This window comes from Sminthopsis crassicaudata, chromosome 2 (assembly GCF_048593235.1).
Source record: "Sminthopsis crassicaudata isolate SCR6 chromosome 2, ASM4859323v1, whole genome shotgun sequence".
NCBI lineage: Eukaryota > Metazoa > Chordata > Mammalia > Dasyuromorphia > Dasyuridae > Sminthopsis > Sminthopsis crassicaudata.
This window is the reverse complement of record NC_133618.1, coordinates 367,119,036-367,143,301: the sequence shown is the minus strand read 5'-3', so window position 1 is coordinate 367,143,301 and position 24,266 is coordinate 367,119,036. Positions and strand designations below refer to the sequence as shown.

The 24,266-nt window shown below is 39.1% G+C and overlaps 1 protein-coding gene across 2 annotated transcripts in view; it reads left to right on the top strand.

The window, feature by feature from the left end:
• The window catches only part of ASPG (asparaginase), a 123,980-nt gene that overhangs the window by 30,676 nt on the left and 69,038 nt on the right, over positions 1-24,266 (top strand). For both annotated transcript variants that reach the window (XM_074291058.1, XM_074291057.1), the window contains exon 7: positions 11,586-11,698. In XM_074291058.1, coding sequence (XP_074147159.1) covers positions 11,586-11,698 — 113 coding nt within the window. The remainder of the gene's footprint in view (positions 1-11,585; positions 11,699-24,266) is intronic.

Sequence of the window (24,266 nt, the reverse complement as noted above, 5' to 3'; positions counted from 1 at the left end):
TAAAAAGTTACACCACCAAAGTCTGAGCCACCCTCCCCCCAACCTTGCTCCCTAGACAACTATTGACTTTCCCTTTTCCTTAGTTCCACCTCTATCCCAGTGATTTGTTGAGCATTCTTTTCACTGCATCAAACATTCCTTGAACTTGGGGTGTTCCCAGTCCAGAGGGGGCTGGAGACAACGGAGGGCAGACCGAGGCTTTACCCTCAGGTAGCTGACATGTCTACCAAGTGAACTCTGAGCATCTGAAAATGTTATTTCAGGGTTCTTCTAGCTGTGACCTTCTAGGAACAATGAGAATAAACAGATGCATCTGGAAAGCCTTTCAAAATTCTAAAGCTCTATACAGTTAAGTGACACACAGTGAGGATGGCAGGAGATCATCAAAAGGATCATGGGATGAGGTAGAAGATGGAGTATGGAATTTAGAAATGAAAAGATCCTTGTCAAGCTCATTGAACCCTGATCAATTTGTAGAGGGAGAAATTGAGGCTTGAGAAGTTCTAATGGCTTTCCCCTCCCTCATTGCCTCCAGGTTATAATATAGATTCCTTCACTTGGCCTCTGAAGTCCTTCCCAATATAGCTCTAATCAATAAATTTTCCTTTCAGAAACTCTACTTCCAGCGAAACCAGCCTATTTTTCTTCTCTAAACAGGACATCCTATCTCTGGTTCCTATATTTTTAATAGACTATTCCCCATGATTGGAATTCATTCCCTTCTCCCCTCTGTCTTTGGGTGTAATCCCAAGGTTCCCTGGAGACTCATCTTAGTTGTACCTTCTATGTAAAGTCCATCCCAATTTCCTCAGTTGCAAGTACCCTTCCTCCCCCTCCTCCTGAAATTACTTTGCATGCATTTTAAATTTGCTTTTCTGTGTACCCATTGTTTCCTTCCATAGGATGGAAGGGTAGGGATTATCTCATATTTATATTTTTATCTCCAGTGCCTAGCATAATATCAATACTTATTTAACAAATGAATCCAAGAGTCAAGAACCCTAGGAGTGAACCTTCCTAGGTGTGCTTATGTGCTTTCTTTGTCCTCCTTTAGGGATAGGCATCCAAAGAGTCCTAGAGATGAGTCATTTCTGTGTCTGGTGAACTCTCAGTCTAGTGTAGTAGCAAGACCACTGGAATTGAATGAATGAATGAAGAGATGGGTAAGGTGACTTAGTGCCAGAATTGACAAGAATCAGGTTTCCTGACTCCCCATTGAGTGTAGGGAATGGGATTACAATAATGGGTAAGGGATGGATAGATAGAGAATATTGACTAGTGTTTACATAGTATTTATCTCATTCAATCCTTTCAATAATCCCAGGAGGTAGAACACATTATTTCTATTTTACAGATGAAGAAACTGAGGCTGAAAGAGGCTGAATTGCCTAGAATCATATAGATAGTAAGTACCTAGAGTTATAGGCTCCATACTTATCTATCTCTTAATAATGGTAAGGATACAATTAGAAGTAAATAAGGTAGTCTTTGACTTTAAGAAGTTTGCATTCTAATGGGGGAAGACAATACATAAAGGGAAGTCAGAAATAGAAGATTGGATTTAGGAGTGATAAGACAAAAGTTAACCTATCAGAGTTGAGGGACTCTGGGTAGAATCCAAATCCCCAGTGGGAATACTGTGTCACCAAGTAGTTGTAGTTTGGCATGGAATAATCCAGGAAAATCATAATCACAGTAATATTGAGAATTATAACAATTCTTCAGGGGATCCATGATTCTGATCAGTGGTGTGGGTACCTTTTCATTCTTTGATGCAGATCCACCCAAGACTGACTGATTTGCATTCTCTCTAGTGGATAATTTTCCTAAGCCTTCCCCCAACCTTCCAGAAGATCTGCTCCATGCATTGCATATTTTTCTCCAATGCTTTGAATATTTCCTGGATGACAGAACAGCTCTCAGGTTAGCAGAGCTGTTAGATCATCAGCACCCCTCTGGTTCTTTTACACATGTTTCATTATACTGATAAGATAGTAGCAACTCACTGAAAGATTTACAAAGACCTTTTCCCCCACAACGCTCAGGTGCTCATTCCTGTATTATCAGTGAGAATCTTAGTGGACTTTACAGACCATCTATTCCAAAAGTTGCTAATTTTACAGAAGTGAAAAGTGAAATACATGAGACTTTTGACTCAAAGTCTTAACATTCTGTAAAATTGTTGTCAAGAACAATCTACATATGGATAAGAAAGCTATGTCAACTTATCCACTCTAAATCTTTTATCTTCAAGAGGGGGAAAATGAAGGCCCTGTTTTAAAAGAGAAGAAATTTGCCAAAGGTCACACAGACAATATGTAGCACAGTTTATAGGAAATGAAGTTGGAAGGAAATTTAGAGTTCATCTATCCAACCCCTTTCTTTTACAGAAGAGAGAAATAACCTTACCGATCTTCCCTCTAGGGGGAATGGTGGATGAGCTAAAAAAATAGCTTGGAGAACATTGAATGGATAGTGTCCTCTTTATGTCTTTGCCTGCCCTTATCCCATGAAAACTCAAGAAAGCCAAGGTGAGAAGAAGGCACTTCCCAGCCTCAGTTACCCTGTGGAAAAATGAGTCACCTTCTTATCTTGTGTGTAGGGTGGCAATTCCTGGTGGCTCCAGTGCCCACTGGCAGAGTGCGGGGGAGTTTGCTGTGTGAATCATAAGCCCTGTGCTAGCTTCCACCTGTCCAAGTCCCAACAGGCTGCAGAAATCAGGCAGTGCCGAGACATCATTGAATAATTGGGTGAATGAGTTATTGCAAGGGAGGCAACATGGTGTGGCAGAAAGAACTTGGAGTTGGGAGCTGGTGAGACCTGAGTTCTAGATTCTGACTTTGTCACTGACTTGCTCTATGACATTAGGAAAATGACTTCCCATTTATAACCTCAGTTTCTCCCCTTTGTAAAACAAGGGATGAAAGCTTGGACTTTAACAACAGTATCAAACTTAAATACAAATGGGGGCCACTGTCCCATAATTAAAATCCCTGTAGATCATATGTTGACTTGGTTTTAAAATGCACTGTTGGGGTGCAATGGATACAGCATCAGCCCTTGAAGTCAGGAGGACCTGCGTTCAAGTCTAGCCTCAGACTCTTAGCTGTGTAATCTTGGCAAGTGTGAAGACCGAGTTAGCTCCCTGTTGACCTCAGGAAGAGCCCGAGGCAGGATAAGCAAAAGTCTTTGGTCTTTAGGGGGAGAAATAAAGGAGACAGACAAACCTCTGTGAGGCTCACCACCAACCTTCCTTCTCTTTCTTCCAAAGTGGCTCTGGCTTGTTTTACTCCACCCCCAATCCCTTCTACGATTATTTGTATACACTAAAGATTGAGCCAGCACGGTATAGAGAGAAGGGCCATTTTCCAAACATGTGCTAAATAGAGTATTGTCCAGTAGGTAATTAGCCTTAAGTGCTTGGTTGTCTGATTCCAGTGGGCCTACTCAGAATTTCAACCCTTTACAGGCAAGTCACTTAACCCCAATTGCCTCAGGGAAAAAATGTATGGTTCCTGCTTTGTTGCATTTTTCTTTATTTTGCTAAATATTTCCCATTTCTATTTTAATCTGGTTTGGGCTAATCAGGAATGTTGCCAGACCCATATTTTGACACCTCTCTCATGTTCTTGAATTCTAGAGTCTTGGAAAAAAATTATAATATTGGTTCATTTCTTACCCTGACAGCCCTGACAGGCTGGAAAGACTTTGAGTGTAGGCCCAGTGGTAGATTATATTTCATCCATCCAGATACAAGCCTTCCTCAAATTAAGTGCCAAGAGTCTCATTAGTAGAGAGTAGAGTATTTTTTTTTTTAATGATTTTGTTGTTGTTGAGTTGTTTCAGCTTTATCCAAATCTTTATGACCTCATTTGGAGTTTTCTTGGTAAAGATACTGTAGTGGTTTGCCATTTTATTTTTCAGCTCGTTTTACAGATGAGGAAACTGAGACAAATAAGGTTGTCCAAGATCTCATAGCTAATAAGTGCCTAAGGCTGGAATTATACTCAGGAAAAGGAGCCTCACTGCTTCCAATCCCAGCACTCTCTCCATTGTATTACCTAGTTGCCATTTTTGGTAATAACAACTAATAAAAAAAAAAAAACTCATTATAAATCTATAGGATACTTTAAAGGTCCTCCATTTTACCAATGAGGAAACTGAGGCTAGGGAATTTGACTCAAGGCAAAGGATAATATCCGAGGCAGAATTTGAACTTGACATTGATTGGAGCCAGTGTTTTTCCCACTACATGATAATTGTCATCCATTGAGATATGGAAGGATAAATCATAGGTCTTTAGAAGTAGAAGAACAGTGAAAATAGAATTGTGTTTGGGGTCAGAGGACCTGGGTTGGAATTCCTGCTCACTAGTTCAGTGAAGATCCTCTCCTATCTGTCTCTACATCTGTGATTTCCTTTTGTACCAAGCACAAGACCTTGCTAGTACTGGCCACCAGGGAAATATTTATATATTAATTGACTGTGACTAGCTCAAGGTCATAAAACTAACCAATCACAGAAACCCCATCACCTGACTGCACATGACACCTTAAGAAAACCCAGATGTCTTGTTGCTTAGATGACACAGCTGCTGGGGATTTCCCTGACTGAACAGACAGCCTAAAGGAAACTAGCAACTTTCTGTGTCACTATATTTTTTTGGCTCTCCTGATGTTTATTCCATTGACAAAGGAACTCCAGTGTGATGACTTCTTCCATCAAAACAGATTGTTCTCTTATCTATAATTTAAGAGATTAAGAGATTTGCTTAAGGAATTGAGGGGTTTCCGGGGTTATGTGGTACATGCTAGAGCCATCATTTGAACCCAGGTTTTCTTGACTCCCAGGCTGGCTGTCTACACATACTGTCTCTTTGCATTATAAGGTAAAACAGAGAGGGAAAAAGAATGGAAAACTAAAAGACAGAGGAGAATACTTACTGAAGTGATCCTTAGGGCCACTTAACTTTCTTGGTTCTTCCACTCATGTTGATGTACTAAAAAATTGAAAAGAGTGATGATTACTGCTGATGGGTTCTTGGAGAACCAACTGATTGCTTCAGGTTGCTGAGAGATTGATTGCATATGAGAAGAGAACATTGTCCTCCCAATGATAACCTTTGTGCTCTCCTGGTTTTTCTCTCTCTAAGAATGCTATCACCCATCAGTTTGGGAATGGCTGAATAAATTATGGTAGATTCATGTGATGGAATATTTTTGCTTGTAAGAGATGAGGAGTAGGCTGATTTCAGATAAGCCTGGAAAGATTTAACATGAACTGATAGGAAGTGAAATGAGCAGAATAAAGAGAACATTGTACACAGTGACCACAAGATTATGTAATGATCGGCTGTGATGGACTTGCCTCTTTTCAACAATGAGGTGATTCAAGGCAATTCCAATAGACTTGCTTTTTTTTTTTTTATTTTTATTTTTTAGAATTGAGACTTATAAGTGATTTGTTGTTCTTAGAACTGATAAAGCCTATAAAGTCAACTGTATAGTTTTTTTAAAAAAGCTTTTTATTTTCAAAATGTATGCATAGATAGTTTTCAACATTCACCCTTGCAAAACTTTATATTCCAAATTTTTTTCTCCTTCCCCTAGATGGCAAGTAATCCAAGACACATGCATAAGAAAAATCAGATCAAAAAGGAAAACAAATGAGGAAGAAAACAAAATGCAATTAAACCACAAAAAGTGAAAATACTATGCTGTGATCCATACTACAACTTGAATACATAACATTCATGAGCCCATAGAAACTAAAAATAGAAAGTATTGCCAGAAAAGCACATATGTGAATATTCTGGGATATAATCTATAAAAATTGAATAGTATCTTTTAGAGTTTTGGGAATTCTCTTAAGGTTTTATCTGTGCTAGGATAATTTTTTTCTTAAGGAAAAAAAGATACTGTTAATTCTTCTGTCTCAGAGACATCTCTTTTCTCAGATTCTTAAATCTGATTCCATATTCCAACTCTTCATAGACAAATGAAGGAAAGTGCCATCTGCATCCAGAGAGAGAACTACGGAGACTAAATATGGATCAAAGCATAGTATTTTCACCTTTTGTTGTTGTTTGTTTGCTAGGCATTTTTCTTGTAGTTTTTTCTTCTTTTGATCTGATTTTTTCTTGCACAGCATGATAAATATGGGAGATATGTTTAAAAAGAAATGCACATCTAACTTTTAGCAGATTACTTGCTGAATTGGGGAAGAAAGGGAGAGGATAGAAAGAGAGAAAAATTTGGAACACAAGGTTTTGCAAAGGTGAATGTTGAAAACTATCTTTGCATGTATTTGGAAAAATAAACTTCTGTTAAGAATTTAAATTACAAGAAAAAGAATGACAATAGAGGAATTATGGCATTGTATGGTATGGTCATTGAGGTGTATTTCTGTGTAAAGGCAACCTAGTGTAATAGAAAGACAATTTGGAATTGAAAATCAGAAGATCTGATTGTACACATATCATCTATATCAGATTGCTTGTTGTCTTGGGGAGAAGGGAGGGAAGGGAGAAAGAGAGAAAAATTTGAAACTCAAAATCTTTTATAAGAATGAATGTTGAGGGACAGCTAGATGGCACAGTGGATAGAGCACCAGCCCTGAAGTCAGGAGGACCTGAGTTCAAATTTGGTCCCAGATACTTAACAACTTCCTAACTGTGTGACCCTGGGCAAGTCACTTAACCCCGATTGCCTCAGGGGGCAAAAGTACTTCATATATGTTATTTGATTTGGTTTTCACAATAACCCTAGAAGGTAGATGCTATTATTATCCTCATTTTACAGATAAGGAAACAGAAAGACCATATGACTTTCTTAGGATCTAAACAGCTAAGAAGTGGCTGAGGCAGAATTTGAATTCATATCTTCCTATTCCAAGTAAAGTATTTTGTTCTCTGTATGATTGTCCAAGGAAGATTTCAGTGCCTTAGGTCAGTGATGTCAAATTCAAGTAGAAATGGGAGCCATTAAGCAGTATATAAGGTCCCCGGAGGTTGCATATTGATTTAGATAAGCACATGTTAATATTATGTATATTTTATTGTGTTTTTTATTTATTTTGTTAAAATGTTTCCCAATTCCATTTTAATTTAGCTGAGGTTCTTGGAAGTATTGTGGAGGTGGGATTGACTAGCCAGAGAGGAATTGGGAAAGCTCATGGAGCTGCTAAGTATCTGAGCTGAGATTTTAAGGAAGCTTGAGATTCTGAGAAATAGAATAGAAGGGGACATTCTGGACTTGGGGGATGGTCAATGAAAAGCCATAGAGATAGGAGCTGGAATGAAGAGTAGCAAGGCAGTTTGGTCAGGAGGCTACAAAGGAAGATTGGAGCCAAATTGTGAGGGGCTTTGCATGTCAGACAGAAGAATATGCATTCGATACTTTAGATAATGGGCAATCATTGAGGTCATCTTAGCAGCTGAATGGAGGAGCGGAAGGCTGGAGCTCAATTTAGCCACTGCTAAATTAGTCCAAAGGAGAGGCAAAATGGGTTTGAATAAGAACAGTGAGTGGAGAAAAGAAAGGGTGAAGGGTAAGGATAACACTGAGGTTGCTAACTTGGGTGATTGAAAAGATAATGATTACCCCTACTTACACCCCCAGTCCCTACCTCCATTCTCAGGAATAGGGAAATTCCAAAGAAGGACGCACTTTTGGGAAAAGAGCAACTCTTGTTAATATCCTAGTGACATATCCATTTTGACTTCTCTGAAGTGAATTTTAAAATCTCTTCCACTTCTACCTTAGTTCTCAGACTGGCCTGGTTTTTCCCCTGGCCCAGTTGGTGTGAACTCAAAAAGAGGCAGTCTCCTTTTACCATTCGAACAAAGAAATTGGGGTCCTGAAGGTGAAAGGGGTCTCTGGGGTCATCCAGCCCAACCCATGCAGGGAAGGTAATTATATGAGGGCAGCAGCTCTCATCTAAATGTTATATATTCCCTTAGCAGCTAGGTGTCCCAGTCCTGAAGTCAGGAGGACCTGAGTTCAAATTTGACCTCAGACACTTAACACTTCCTAGTTGTGTGACCCTGGGTAAGTCACCCAATTGCTTCAGCAAAATAAAAAAAAATAAATCATCACTTCTTGGGCTAAAAACTGCACTTCTATTGATGGGTCTTAAACTGTCTTAATTTTGGGGGCTGTTAAATTATTGACTCATTGTCTTCTAAAAGACTTGGATCCTTTTCACTTGAATATACCTGTAGTTATGACATTGGATTTAGGTTAGAATTTCTGATCTCCTTACTGTTTCTGATCATCCGTTTCTGACGATAATGCTGAATCAATAGATAGGGATCCGATTATTAGAAGGCTTTAAAAGACATTTTTAATGTGTCATTTCTTTTTCTGTTATGCTGGAGAAATAGCAACCTAACAGTTAGAATGGGCCAGGAGTGATGGTGTGAGAAAAATGATGACTCTGTTCGAGGTTCAGTGTACAGTAGGCACTTAATAAAATGGAATCAAATCTCTAAATTTTTGGACATATGGCTACATATGAAGTAGTGAATTTTCCATCACTGAAAGTACTGAAGCAAAGAGATTTTATTCAGAGGACTCGCAGTGGGAGGAAGCATAGACTAGAGATCTCTGAGGGATCTTTTAAGGTTTTTCTGGTACTCTGAGATAGATGGAATCAGCAGAGGGAGGCCCTGGGTGCTGCCTGAGTCTAACATTCCTCTTGTCTTTCCCTGGGTATTGAAGGACTTTGCGTGAGATGTTCTGATTGAGTCACTGTTTATCTATCAGTCTATTTAATTAAAAGCTAGGGGCTGGTTTGTAGGCAAGAATTAAAGTCTCTGTGTAAATATTTTCCCCTTGGAGCCATAACTCTTGGAAAACTGGAAGGCAATAGCACATCGACCCTCGATTGCTGCCTTATCTGGTTTCCCAGCTGAGACAGAATTCCCCTGTTCGAATGATCCTGGCCCCTCCATTGTATGGGGTCTGATTGATGGCAGGACGGTGGGGGCTGTGAGGAAGCGCCATTAATATTCACAGACACTGTACCCAGATCTTCCTGCCTATCTCCCAAATCAGTCACCCCTACTTCCCATGACCTTGAAGTTGCAATAAATTCACAGCCTTAGTTTATTAAACTTAGTTTATTAAAAAATACAAATAAAAGGAGCATAATGTGCTAAGAGGCAGCTATAGGAAAATGGGATTAGGAATCTTTGATTAGTGCTGGGATCTCTCAGTAAACTGCCTGTGACATTGAGCAAGTCAGCTCACCTTACTATGCCTCAGGTTTTCCTGTCTGTCTCTTCTAGCTTTGACATTCTATGTTTTGTGTAATAAGGTTATGATATTATATTTTTATTTTTGTTTTTTTCCTGAGGCAGTTGAGATTAAGTGACTTGCCCAGGGTCACACAGCTAGGAAGTATTAAGTGTCTGAGGCCAGATTTGAACTCTGGTCCTCCTGAATTCAGGGCTGGTGCTCTATCCACTGCACCACCTAGCGGCCCCTTTTTGTTTTAAGGTTGTGTGATTGAAGACCCCTGTCGTCTTGTAGGTTTGTGGGTTTCCTTAAATTGAGGCCACCTGAAGAGTGGCATTTATTGCACATGGTCAGAAAGGCAGGGACCTAGGTCACATTCCATCTCTTGAGGGCCGGAACTGGGCTAGTCAAAAGTGTTTTCTAAGTCATTAATAACTAACTTAATAATTAATAAGATTAATAACAACAATAATAAATCACTAATAACTATTTTTTATATCATTTTAACAGTTACAAAGTGCTTTTTTGCCAATAACCCTGTGAAGTAGTTAGTTCAAGTGTTGTTATTGGACAGTGATGGGCTTGGCATTTAAGAGTTGAATTTGGGGTCAAAAAGATCCAAGTTTTAGTTCTGACCCTGACACTTTGGTTGTATTGCCCTAGACAAATTTCTTTTTTAAACTTCATTTATTTGTCTGTTTGTTTCCTAGACAACTTTCTTAATCTTCTTCAGCCTTCATCTGTAAAATGGGGATGATAATGATACTAGTCCCCACTTGTGAGGATCAAATGCAAGGATGTTTGAAAAGCACTTTGGAACACTTAAAGTTCTCTGTAAATGTTAGCTATTATCATGGTCTTCATTTTACAGAGGGAGAAGTGATTTGGATATAGTCCTATAACTAGCAAGTGCTGGAACCAAGATTTGAACCCAGGGTTTCTGACGCTGAGTTTAGTGGTTTTATTCCTAAAAGGTTGCTTTGGGTTCTACGTAGAATACGGGACTATGTAAGGCTTATTCCTTCCCTTCAAGGAGCTCACTGGAAAATTCAATACCTTTTGAGGGAGAAAGGACCTTGGGGTCATCTGGTAAAACCTGAGAAGTGGTTGTTCTGCTTCTACTTTGACCTGTTTCTCTCACAAGTTTTCTTTGAATATTAATTTCATTTTTTTTTTAGTATATGTGGAGCTTAGGTATTTCCTTCAGTTTGGAAGGATGACTGGAGAGTTGAATCCTAACACATCAACTTTCCTTTGTTGTCTTTGTTTCTGTTCAATAATGTCCAACTTTTTGTGACCTCATTTGGGGTTTTCTTGGCAAAGTTACTGGAATGATTTAATATTTCCTTGTCTAGCTCATTTTACAGATGAGGAAATTGAGGCAAAGTTAACGTGCCCAGGGTCACACAGCTGATAAGTGCTGAGGCTGGATTTGAATTCAGGAAGATGACTCCTGGCCTGGTACTACAGCACCATTTTGCTGCTCTTGTCTTGCCTTCCTTTAAACAAAAGTATTCAGAGCACAAAGCATCAGATATGAGTGAAAACTTAGACTATATAATTTAAAATGCTAGAGAGAGAGGAGTCTTAACAGTTACTGAGTCTAATCTTTTCATTTTATAAATGAGGAGCAGGGTATTGGGACCTATCACTGTAAGGCAGTGACTGTGGAAGGGACAGATAGAAGGACGAGGAAGTGATCAGATGATGTTAAAATAAGATAAAATATGACTTCATACCCTTCTACATACTCCCTGCTCTTTTCAAAACCCTGCTCTTCTATGATTTCTCTGGCCCTTCACACTCTGCTCACCGTAATCTGATGTCACTGGATAAGTGTGTCGGGAGAAGACGAAGTTGAAGGGAGGCTGAAAGCATGGTGTGATTGTCCTATATTCCTGACAGTCAGTATCTTTGGTCAAACAAGCGTAGTCCAAAAGAGATGTACTCTGTTGAACATCAGCTGAGTGATTTTGGCCTTGCTGTGCTATGCTGTGGGTGGGGTGGGCTGGGGGACCAGGCTGGGAGCTTGGTGACCTTGAAGAACTCATCTTACCCTGGGGGAGACAGGACATGTACACAGATTTTAAGAAATCACACAGTCAAGAGTGAGATGGGGTCTGAGTACCGCAGGAACTCAAGGAAAGGAGAAATAGTCATGGATAAGGGCAGGGGAAAAGATTTGAGTGAGGTAGAATGGATGCAGAACCTGGAAGACTAGGAAGGATTTGAATGTGGGGAGCAGCAGTAGGAACAAAGGGGAATAGCAAACCTTAAGCCCCCCAAACAGGGATTCAGTGATAGCTTCTCCTAAGTCTTCAGTAGCCTTATTTCTGTGCCCAACAGTCAACCATGAAATCATATTGAAGGCCAGTATGAACAAACAACTTGTGGTACACAGCAACATGGAGAGAAATGTTGGCGTCCTTCGGCTCTATCCTGGAATTACTGCGGCCATGGTAGGCACAGGGCTTGGGGCTTGGGATGCTGCCTGAATTTCTGAGATGATCAGGTCAAACCTCATTAAAATGAATGTTGTCATGGGTTCTTTTAATCAACAACAATAATCATAGGTTATAGAGAAAATCCGGTGTGGTGGCGTATTGAGAGTTCAAATCTCATCCCAGCTAATCTCACGTTGACGTGACCCTGGACAAATTCCTTAACGTCCCAATGTCTCAGAGGTCTCTTAACATTATTAAGTAGAACAATTGCCATCTATATTAGTGTTGGGCATTTCCTCACTAGGAGTTCTCTACACTAATGAAATCAGAACTTTTTGTTTTTTTCTTTAAATCAGAGATGGAAGAGACTAAGTTTGTTTCAAACCTTCTCAGTGAAAAAAAAAATTGTTGGTTTTAGAATAAGAGGTGTTGAGTTCAAATCCCAGCTCTGCCACTTTACTGCCTGTGTGATCTTGGGCCAGTCATGTAACTTGTCCCGGCCTCAGTTTATAAAAATGAGAGGATTGGAGTTCGGGATTTCATTCTTTTTGGGGGGATCCCCAAGGCTATTGGGGTTAAGTAACTTGCCTAAGGTCACATAGCTAAGAAATGGTAAGTGTCTGAGACTAGATTTGAACTCAGGTCCTCCTGATTCCAGAGCTGATGTTCTATCTGCTCTGCTATTTAGTTGCCCCACTGTGGCATCTAGCTGCCCCAACTTTCTTTGTGATTTACAATAGTGTGAACTATGCTAACCTTCCTCTAACCCACACTTCCCTTCTCCATTATCCCCCATGCCTCAAAATTAGCATTCTCATTCTCCTCTTCTTCCTGTCCTTTGCCCCAGGCCCTATTCTCTCCCTTCCCTATCCCCATTACCTCCATGACTTCCGCAGCTCCCTCTGGACCAGTGCTGCCTCACCTTTGTTTCCAGTTCTAGTTTCTTCATCTCTGATTGTCTCCAGGACAACCTCACCTGGACATCCCCTGAATGCCTTGGCTGTTCCCTAAAGCTGCTTCTCCTCTGATGGCAGGCACTGTTTCTGTTCATGGTCCTTCCATTCACACAGACTCCCACGTTTGTAACTCTGAGGTGGTTATTGTTAAATTCTTTCAGACTTTCAGTGACCCCATTTGGATTTTCTTGACAAAGATACTGGAATGATTTGCCACTTCCTTCTCCAGCTCATAAGGAAACTAAGGCAAATGTAATTAAGTGGCTTGCCCAGGTTCACACAACTAATCAATGTCTGAGATCAGAATTGAATTCAGGTCCTCCAAGACTCAAGGGCTGGCACTCTATATACACACTGTGTCACTTAGCTGCCCCAACTCTAAGGTGATCTTTAACTCTTTTCTCTACTTCATTTTTTCCATCAGTCTCCAAGACCCTCCTCAGTTATATCTCTTTAGTTTCTCTCAAATCCACACTCTTTTCTCTATCCCCACTGCTGTCACCCTAACCAAAGCTCGTAACTAGTTTGCCTAGATTATTGCAATGATTTTCTTAAATGTTTTTTCATCTTCATTTCCCCTCTTTTGATCCTATTGTCAAAATAATCTTTCTTACACATAAACCTGATCATGTCACTCCTGCTCAAATCTCCAATGGTTCCCTGTTGAGTAAAATTTATACTCCTTTGTCCAGCATTTGATACTCTACAATCTGGCATCAGCTTCCCTTTCCAATCTTGTCTCATGCCATCTCCTTCTATATACCTTTACATTCCAGTCAAACTGTACTATTTTCTCCCAGGTAGGCACTGTATTATCCTGCTCCTATACCTTTGCTCATGTTATTCTCTGTGCTCGAATGTTCTTAGTCCATCTTTGCCCACCTAATTATAACTCCTTCTCTGCAGACCAACGTTGCCTCTTTCAGGAAACCTCCCCTCAATCCCCGTTTGGGAATTTATGTCCTCAATTTTCACATAGCAATTTTATAATTCTCTCTTGCATTTACTACAGGATATTATATGTTCTGGTAATCTGTGGTTGTATCTATAAGCATCCTGAGGGCATGGACCATGTATTTTAAAAACTTTATCAAAAGGATGAAAAAGGATTGATTAAGTACTATGTGCCAAATGCTGGGGATACAAATAGAAAAAGTGAGACACTCTCTATTTGCTAAGTATTCACACATTAATTGGGAGAGACAATGCATTTTTTTAAAAAAGTTCAATTGAAGGGCAGATACAAGTGGGCCATAGGCTAAGACCTGGAGAAAGTGGCAAGTCAAATAGCAAAACCTTGTGATACTCCATCTCAAGTGAAGCACTAGAATTGTGGATTCACATCTCCTTTAGGCTGTCAAGAAGCCTGGGTGAAAGAGAAGGATAGTGGAGGGAGGGCAATCTTGCACAAGATACTTGCACTTGTTTCCAAGTATATCCCTTTCTATCACTTACCCAGCAAGTTATCCCATGCAACAAAGAATAAAAAAGAAAAGGGTGGGAGGAGATGAGGCAAAATACTCTTCAGCAAAACTAACCAAATACATCCATCAAATCTGACAGTATATACAGTGTTCTCCTCCAGTAATTGCCGACCTCTATGAAGAAGAGAGGAACAGTCATTTTCTCAACTCCTCTCTAGAGCCAAACTTGTGGCTACTTCACAGAATAGATGGTTAATAAATAAATATAGAATGAATGAATAGATCATAGAATTTTAGAACTGAAAGAGACCTTACAAACAATGTAATTCAGCTTCCTTACTTCAAAAAGGGAAAATTGAGACTTAGAGGAAGAAATGACTTGTTCACATAGTAAGCTAGGGATCATAGTCATAACACATTAAGTCCCATCTCCTCATTTTGCAGATGGAAAAACTGAGTCTTAAAAAGAGAATGAGACACCTCAGGTCCTTTTTTACCAAAAAAAAAAAAAACAACAAAAAAAAACCATACTGTAACTATATGTCTTTCATAATATGCATCTACAGTAGATTTTTATGCAAAGACTTGGCATTTATCATTACTGAATGGTTATAGATTGAGTTGGTGATAGAGCCAGGGTTAGAATTTATACATTTTAAGCTAATTAATTTCTAGTCTTATTAACTTTCAATAACACTTGGGAAAGAGATTAAAAAAAATTCAGGCTAAAGTGAGGCAAGGAAAAGTAAAAAATTTTTAAAAAAATTTTACCAAAGGACTTACCATATGCTTTATTTAGTAAAATGTTTCCCTGATGCATTTAAAATAAAGCTAAATTACAAAAATTTGATTTATGCAAAACTTTCAAGATGTTAGGTAAAGCCTCTTAAATATGTATTACAAAACTTCCCTGAAATCAAATGATCTGTAAGTTCTAATAATGACACAAATTTAGGCTGAAATCACATAATTCCAGACCAACAGAAAGATTATTAAGACCTAGAAGCAGGGAAGTGGGTATTTATATCCTTTTGGGCTTTGGTGTAGTATTTCAATGTCTATTTTGAAGTTTAATTGGGATGTCCTTTTCACTAACTAAAAGCATATTTCTCTAAGTGATGACTAGTTGCAAAATGACCTTGTTCAAGTCCCTAGGCTTAGATTTATATAAAAGGCAGAGGAATAGTGGAAAGACTTTCCAATCAGAGGACTTACTGTGTGACTTTGGGCAAGTCAGCATCTCTGGGCCTCAGTTTCCCTAACCATTGTAAAATGAGAAGTTTGGACTAGAAGGCCATTAAGGTCTCTCCCACCTTTAGCCTATGAGTTGCTTGTTCCTGAAGATCTTTAATCAGAGGGTATATGACCACTTGTCAGAAGAAGTACAGTGAAGGTTCTTTGACCAGAGAGTTGAATTAGATAAACCTAAAATTCCTTCTTGCAGCAGTATTCTAAAATTTCATGACTGGCTCTTTGATCCCCAAGATGGGCTGTCATGTGAAATAAAGCTTTCTAATACAAGCAGACACGTCTGACTTGAAATATATCACTGATACTTGTTGAAATGGAACTTGTAACTGAAATATGACTCAGGAAGGCTGTATCTTATTCGAAAGGAACAGAATAGATAAAAAGGGATTAGCAGAACATGACTGTATTCAATGAGTATATCAAGTAATCACACTTAAATTATGGATTTATTGAAGTATTGTATAAGGAAATCAAGGAACCAGAAGCAGAAAACATTTGGGTGAAGACCAGGGGAGAAAGAAATGGCTTGACTTCCCAGGATGCCTCTCTCTCCCTTTCCCTGTCCCTCTCTTTCTTTTTTTCTCCCTCCCCCCTTCCCCTTCCCTCTCCCTCTTTTTCTTTCCCCCTTCTCCCTCTTCCCATTCTCCTTTCCCTTTCCCCTCTCCCCCTTTCCCCCTCTTCTCTCTTTTTCCCTCTTCTCTCTTTCTCCCTCTTCTCTCTCCCTCTTCCTCTCTCCTCCTCCCCCTCTCCCCTTTTCTCCCTCTTCCTCTCCTCTTCTCCCCCTCTCCTTCCCCCCTCCCTCACCTCCTCTCCTTCCCCCTCCCTCACCTCCTCTCCTTCCCCCTCCCTCACCTCCTCTCCTTTCTTCCCTCCCTTACCTCCTTTCCTTTCCCCCCTTTCCTCTCCCTCTTCCCTCTTCCCCCCTCTCTTTCTCTCCTACCTCTTTCCTTTGCCTTCTCCCTCTCCTTCACCCACTATGTCCTTTCCCCCTAAAAACAAACTAGCTAAATATTTCTCTCTTTCCATTAAGTATAATTTTATCTTTCCAAAAGTAGAGAGATAATTCTCTCTTGAACTTTATTCTCAACAAGAAAAGCTTACATTTTAAGGTACAAATGATGGAAACTTTGTGGGGGAGGGACAAATTGATTCCATATGATAATTTGTGATAGAGAAGTATGACATGTACCATAAATTTTTGAAGAATAGATTTCAAAGAATTCAGAGACAGACTAGAGGGAGAAGTCTCTTATCTTCCCAGAAAATATATTAAAGACAACAGACAACCTCTTGAAATTTATTCATTTGTGCAGAAATGATATTACCAGAAGGAATTTTAAAAAATATTGCCAACAATCAGTTAGTGTTGGGCAAGAAGCTGAAAACCATAAGGGCACAGGTTATATTTTCTTAACTGTTGCCCATTGAAGACAAGGAGTGGAGAAGAGAAAAACTAATTAGAGAAGTGAACAGCTGGCTAAGAACATGATGTCTGGTAATGGGATTTGGATTTCTGGAGCATGGCATAAAATATATGAATGACAGATTCCTGGCCAGAGATGGAGTAAACTAAATAAAGATTGGTAAGAATGTATGTCATATGATTTTCAAATCTAATTAAAAGGGCTTTTAAAACTAAAAAAGATGGGGGACAGAGAGAGAAATGCCTATGTATATCCCCCATATTAGAAACCACAGGGGGTAGATACAGCAAAAACAAAAGAATAGCAGTTGAGACACCCAGAAGTTCACAAGAGAGAAAATCCAAGAAAGGAATTAATATTGTTTCAAAATTTAGGCAACAAGCTAAAACTAAACGTCCTATTGCAAAGAGGGACGTTTATCCTCATAGGAATCACTAGGATTTGTCAACATTAAAGAGGTAAATTCAGTAATAACAAATGTCAGGTCTTGCATTTTGGTACCAAAATATTGCATAACCACTTTATGGGGGACATACAGTAATAGGGTGGGATCTGAGGAGTTTATTGGATTTTGAGATCAATATGAATCAGCAATGTGTTATAGAAGCCATTAAAAGCTAATGTAGCTTTGGGCTGTGTTAAGAAAGACTAACTTCTAGCAATATGGAGGTGATAATCCCTCTGTACTCTGCTCTTATGAGACTTCATCTAGAATTTTCATATATAGGTCTAATCATTTATAGTTGATGAAGGATCCTGATAAACTGGATAGTATCCAGAAGAGATTAACCAGGATAGTGAAGAAACTATCATGAGGATCATTTGAAGGAACTAAGAGTGTTTAGCCTAGAGAAGAGATGATTCAAAGTGATATCTGTACTCAGTATTCTTTCATTTAAAAAAAATGTCTCAGGAGCAGCTTGTAGATAGAGATTTGGCCCTGAAATCAGGAGTTCAAATCCAGCCTGACTTTTGGCAAACTGTGCAACTCTGGGCAAGTCGCTTAATCCTGACTGCCTCAGAAAAAAGATTAATTTTCCAATGAACAATAATCTATTTTTTTTCTCTCTCTACTACCCCTGAAAAAGAAAAATATATCTAACAGACATGCATAGTGAAGCAAAATAAATTCTTGCATTGGCCATCTTCAAAAAACATATATTTGAATCTTTACCCCGAATTCACCTTTCTGTCAGCAAAATTTGCCTTGTCAGCATGTTTCATTATTAATCTTCTGGAGTCTTGGTTGTTAATTGTGTTGATCTGATTTCTTGAATATTTCAAAGTTGTTTGTCTTTAAAATGCTTTTACTAAATAAATTGTTCATCTGATTCTAATATTGGATCAATTTATCCAAGTCTTCCGGGTTTCACTGAAACAATCCCTTTCCTCATTTCTTTAAGTATTCATGTTTAAAAATTTTGAATTTTTTTTAAATTAAAGCTTTTTATTTATAAAACATATGCACGGGTAATTTTTTTTCAAAGATTTGGAAATTATTTTATTGAGCATCACTGGCTCAATTCTTGCAAGATCACAGCCTCTCCTGTTTCTGGATCAATTCTTAATTTTTTTTAAAATTATAATTTAATAATTTTGTAATTTTGTAATTTTTATACACAAAACATATGCATGGGTAATTTTTTAACATTGACCCTTACAAAAACTTCTGTTTCAACTTTTCTCCTCCTTTCCTCCACCCCTCCCCTAGATGGCAGGTAAGTTGCATGGGTAATTTTTCAATATTGACCCTTGCAAAACCTTTCGTTCCAAATTTTCCCCTCCTTCCCCTCACCCTTCCCCCTAGCAGGCAAGTAGTCCAATATATGTTAAATCCAATATATTTATACAGTTATCTTGCTGCACAAGAAAAATCAGATCAAGAAGGAAGAAAAGAAAAACTGAGAAAGAAAACAAAATGCAAGCAAATAACAACAGAGAGAGTGAGAATGCTATGTTGTGTTCCACACTCTGTTCCCACAGTTCTTTCTCTGGGTATAGATGGCTCTCTTCATCATTGAACAAGTGGAAGTGGTTTGAATCATCTCATTGTTAAAGAGAGCCTCTTCCATCAGAATTGATCATCGTGTAGTCTCTTGCTCCTGCTCATTTCACTCAGCATCAGTTCATTTCAGTCTCTCCAGGCCTTTATGAAATCATCCTGCTGGTCATTTCTTACAGAAAATAATATTCCATAACATTCATATATTCAGCCATTCTCCAGCTGATGGACATCCACTCAGTTTCCAGTCTCTGGACACTACAAAGAGGGCTGCCACAAACATTCTTGCACATACAGGTCCCTTTCCCTTCTTTAAGATCTCTTTGGGATATAAGCCCAGTAGTAACGCTGCTGGATCAAAGGGTATGCACAGTTTGATAGCTTTTTGAGCCTCGTTCCAAATTGTTCTCCATAATGGCACATACATGATAGTGGGAATTCTTTTGGTATATAGGTTGGATTAGAAGTCTTCTGAAGTTCCTTCTAGCCCTTAATGTCTATGTGCAAATGGATTTAAGTCAGCCAACAGTGATATGTAGGAATCTCCTCTGAAGAAAAAAGTGAATTGTTTAGAGACCGATGCAAATTTTCAGAAAAGGCACTGACCAACTCAGGTTTTTAAGATGTGTTTTGTTGTGAAGTCTTCTGTCTTTGTATCAATTATTTCAACTACTTTTCTTTCAAATCCCGTCTTACAACAAAGAAAAATTAATTTGGCAAAAAAATTCATTACACTGACCAGACCTGACAACATATATAACATTCTGTTTAAGCCATGTTTTTGGAATTTGAAAAGCCTCTTCTTTGTGAGAGATGTGTTTTGCTAGTTCTTCTTTAGGATCTTTGTTGCTTTTTTCCAAACCAACTTATATTTTTCAAGGATTTATAAAAAAGATGGAATCAAGTTTAGGTAGAGAGGATGACTATTAGAGTTCATATAAGAGTAGCATTGTCAAATACGGGGACCTCAGAATGAGGTGAAGTTGACAATGAAAGCTGAAGACACAAGGAAAGGGGAATGTATATGAAGCATTTTAAAAGTTCTCCTGAGAAAAAGATGAATGGTTCCTTGCTCAGGGTGGATGGGACAGTTATAATGGATATTGAAAAAGAAGGAATAGCTAAACTCATTTTGCTTGTCTTCTCAATTTGAAAAAAAAAAGAGATCTATTTCTCAGCTTAAATTTGCGTGTGGTACAGATGAAAGACTGATTTCATTGGTTTAAAGAGTAGGATACTTGATCTGCCAATGAAGAATGCCAGTTTCTCTGCAGTATAGTATCACTGGCATAATTGAGAATTTAAGCAACTTGCCAGATCACACAACTAGTATGTGTCAGAGGCAGGACTTCAATCCAGTTCTTTTTCTTTTCTAGGGAGAATTCTGTTTAGAATATAAATGAACAAGAAAGGCTAAAAGTGAATTAAAACCAGAGATAAATGAGGAGATAAAAGAGAGTAAATTCCAAGTGACAAGACTGAGTGAACGAAGTCCTAGGGTTCTGAAGAATTGGCAGATGTAGTTGCTGTCCTTTTATGGTCAGTGTTAGCAAACTGGTAAATTGGGACAGTGCCATAGATAACAGTTTAACTAACTGAGTTTATTATTTTTTCCAAATACATGTAAAGATAGTTTTCAACGTTTATTTTTATAAAACTTTGTGTTCTACATTTTTCTTCCTCTTTCCCTTAATCACTCTCTTCCTAAGAAAGCAAGTAATGTGATAGGCTAAACATGTGCAATTCTTTTAAACATATTTCCATGTTGTCATGTTGTGCAAGAAAAATCAGGCCAAAAAGGAAAAACACACACACACACACACAAAACAAAACAAAAAGATGAAAATACTATGCTTTGATCCATACTTCTCTCTCTGGGGATGATTGGCATTCTCCATCCCAAGACTGTTGGAACTGTCTTGAATCACACATTGTTGACAAGAGCCAAATCCATACAGTTGATCATCACATAATCTTGCATATAATGTTCTGGTTCTGCTCACTTCCCTCGGCCTCAGTTCATGTAGGTCTTTCCAGGCTAACCCACTGAGTTTAGCTAACAATGCATTTGCCAGAAATGCAGGCTGACCCTGCATATAATATGAGTGGGCTCCACAATGCCACATGCTCAATTGACTGGACTGGAAGAGTTTGTCATCAGTGTTTCATTATCATTCAAAGGAAGGCCTCTAAGTGGAGTTCCCCTGGGATCCATGCTTGGCTTTGTGCTGCTATTTAATCATTGTATTAGTGACTTGGAAATAGCTATAGTTGGTTTGCTTGCCTGTCAAATATGTAGATATCACAGAGCTGGGAGGGAGCACATACTGGGGGACAGTCAGGTCCCAAAAAGAAATTGAAAGGTGAGAGTGTTGGACTTAATCTAGTGAAATGAAAATCAGTAGAATTAAACATAAGACCTACCATGTGGGTTAAAAAAAATCAACTTTACTGGACGATATAAGTGAACTATATCATGTAGAAACAATCTGGATTTTTTTTGGGTAGATTACAAGCTTACTGGGGCTCCAAACTATTGAAGGTTAGGCCCATTAATAGAGACAAGGTAATAGATTGCAGAGCTCTCCCCTGGTTCAGCCCACATCGCACTTACATGTGTGGTTCTGGGTGCCATTCTTGAGGATAGTGACAGCAGGAGTTTGTCCAGAGGAGGTGGCTAGTGTGGAAAAGGGGCTAGAGAGCATTGAGATCTATTCAGATCTACAGGCAGTTAGTGAAGATGGATAGGAGCTGGACATGTTTAGCCTGGAGAAAACTGGGGGAATATGGGAGCTGTCTTCAATTTTTTGAAGAACTGTCATGGAAAAGAGGGATAAGATTTGTTCTTTCTGGTCCCCAAAGATTTAAATTCGGAACAATGGGGGTGGGGGAGGAATAGTTGCAGAAGGGCAAATTTAAGCTTGATTGAATGAAAAAGTTCTTACCAATTAGACTTGTCCAGAAGTGAAATTGGCTGCCTTAGAATGCAATGGTTTTCCCCTCACTTAGGGTTGAAGCCTTCTATTGATAAAGGCTGTACAGTCACTTGCTGGGATTTTTGATGACTTCAGACATTACTATTTGTTCTGTGAAACTCTGAAGTGCCCCTACCCCCAAAAAAGAGTCATTCCTAAAGTGATTGGAGCAAAGATGGCAGCTTTATGAAAATGAGTTTGAGATGGCCCAGGGTACAAGAGATGTTTGGAAATATGTGTTGGTTAGAAACAAACAAATCTGTCTCAGTAATCAGTCCAGCCTTATGCGAGAGAATCATCTTGAGGCAAGTCAAGACATATGGGAAGAAGATGGGGGAAGTAGGTCAATAATAAGCTCTCCCTGTCCATAAATCAGAGCTCTTCAGGGCACAGAAGGAGGCAGGGAGCCTAACTTTTATCCTCACTACTCTACAGATGAAGAAACTGAGTCTCAGAGCAATTAAGTTAGTGCCCAGGGCCATGCAGCTAATAAAGATAGTATTGAACTGGGAATTCCTCTTGATTCCAATTCAGGTGCCCTTTTCTTTGTACCACATTATCCTTCATGCAGCAAAAGGTGTCATGACTGTAGAATATGGAATGCCAGAAGAAGAAAATGTCCTAGATCAGGATTTCTTAGTCCAGGGGCATGAACTTGATTTTAAAAATGATTTGATCAATGTATTTCAGTATAATTGGTTTCCTTTGCGAGCCTATATATTTTGTTTTATTATGCATTTAAAAACATTCTGAGAAAAGGTCCATAGGTTTCACTAGACTATCCGAGAAGTCCAGGACACAAAAACCATAAAAAATCCTTGAACTAGAATCACAGAACACAGAATAATTGATGTAGGAGGAGCCTGGGAGGTCATTAAGGTCAATTGCCTTATTTTATACTATCTAGGAGCAAAAACACCATTCAGGTAGCTTCTTATTGGATTTCTTGGGTGAAAAATAAAAATCTGATTATGGCTCCTCAATTAAATAAATTGTCCCTAGAATGTGATACTTCCTAAGGTTCAAGTGGGCTAAGGGATTAAAAGGACTGTTTATTGGGACTGGCAGCTCTGGCCACCCAGGCGAGAGACCCGGCTTCTCCAGGGGCCAACCTAGGGAGCTCGCACCATTCTGCTGATGAATATTTCTGTGTCCTACGTGTGGATTTATGGCTCATAAAAATATGTGCTGTCAGGCTGAGCCCTGCAGAGCTTATCTGAGGTCGTTCAGCAGCAGCGGGCCTGTCCCCCTCCAGGTTATTTTAATCACCAGGTTTTGTAGGGGGAGTGAGCGCTTCTGTTCTCAAAGGAGTTATCAGTTTATAAATATGTCACCCTGGTAGCTGATGAGTTTAACAAACAGGGACACAAGGGTGACTGATCCTAGATGTAGAACTGGGAGGGTCCTTAGAGGTCACTGAGTTGCAGTCCTACAATTTGGAGCTGTGGAGTCAAGGGCCCAGGAAGGAGGAATGTCTTGTTCAATGTCACCCAGGCCTTCTGACTTCAGATCCAACCCTTGTTCTCCGCTGCTGAGCTCTCTCCTTCCTAGTCTGTCATGGCCTAAGGAAACAAGGGAGTTCTAAAGAAGGGAACATTAGTCCTAGTAGGAGGCAGTGCAGAATCGTGGAGAAAACGGTCCTTAGCATCAGGAGATACGTGTTTTTGTACTGATTTTCATGCTTACTGGCTATGTGACTCTGGGTAAGTAACTTCCCTTGCTCAGCATTGGTTTCTTATTTATAAAATGTGAATCAACTAGGAAACATCATAATACCCAACTCAACTTACATGGCTATTATGAGGAGAGTACTTGGTGAGATTTTAAAATGCTTTGATGATATATGGTTTTTTTTTTAATAAAATAATGAAGCTTGCAACTCTTTATACCATCTCAGATTTATGAACTCCTTCATGCAGGCAGTTCCATTGCCAGGAATAATCACAGTTCAATAACAGTAAAATGCTTCCCTTTCTGGGTCAGAGCCAGGATTAGAAGAGGTTCTGAGTTTTGTCTGAAGGTATTCTGCTTTGGTCTAATGAACAGGGTTTATTGGACTTGGGAGTTAGGAAAACTGTCTTAGATAGTTACTAGATATAATTCAGTCTCCCTTCTTCACTTGTGAAATGAGGAGATTGTACCCTTAGCTTTTAGCATAGTGCTTGGCACCTTGTAAGTGCTTAATAAATGCCTGACTCCAAGGTTGTCCCTCTTTATTACTCCTTCTCCACTCTGCTTCTCATCATGGTATTGGTTAATTTACAGGAATAATTATTATCATTAATAGTGGGATTTAAATACTTAAATGCTTTGTAATTTTATGAATGCATGTCCTCCTTCCATGAGTATGGATCATAGCCCCTTGATCTCCTTCACCCTAAATAAAGTCTTTTTCTTTCCCTCCTCCCCCCAATTTCTCTGGATAGGCAGCTTTCTGGTATTGATCCTTCTCGCTCAATCTAGACTTTAAATGGCAGACACTGGACTAGAACTGAATTCTAGAACTTGCTTGGCAGGTGTGGGCAGGACCTGCCTCAGCTTGTACTCCATT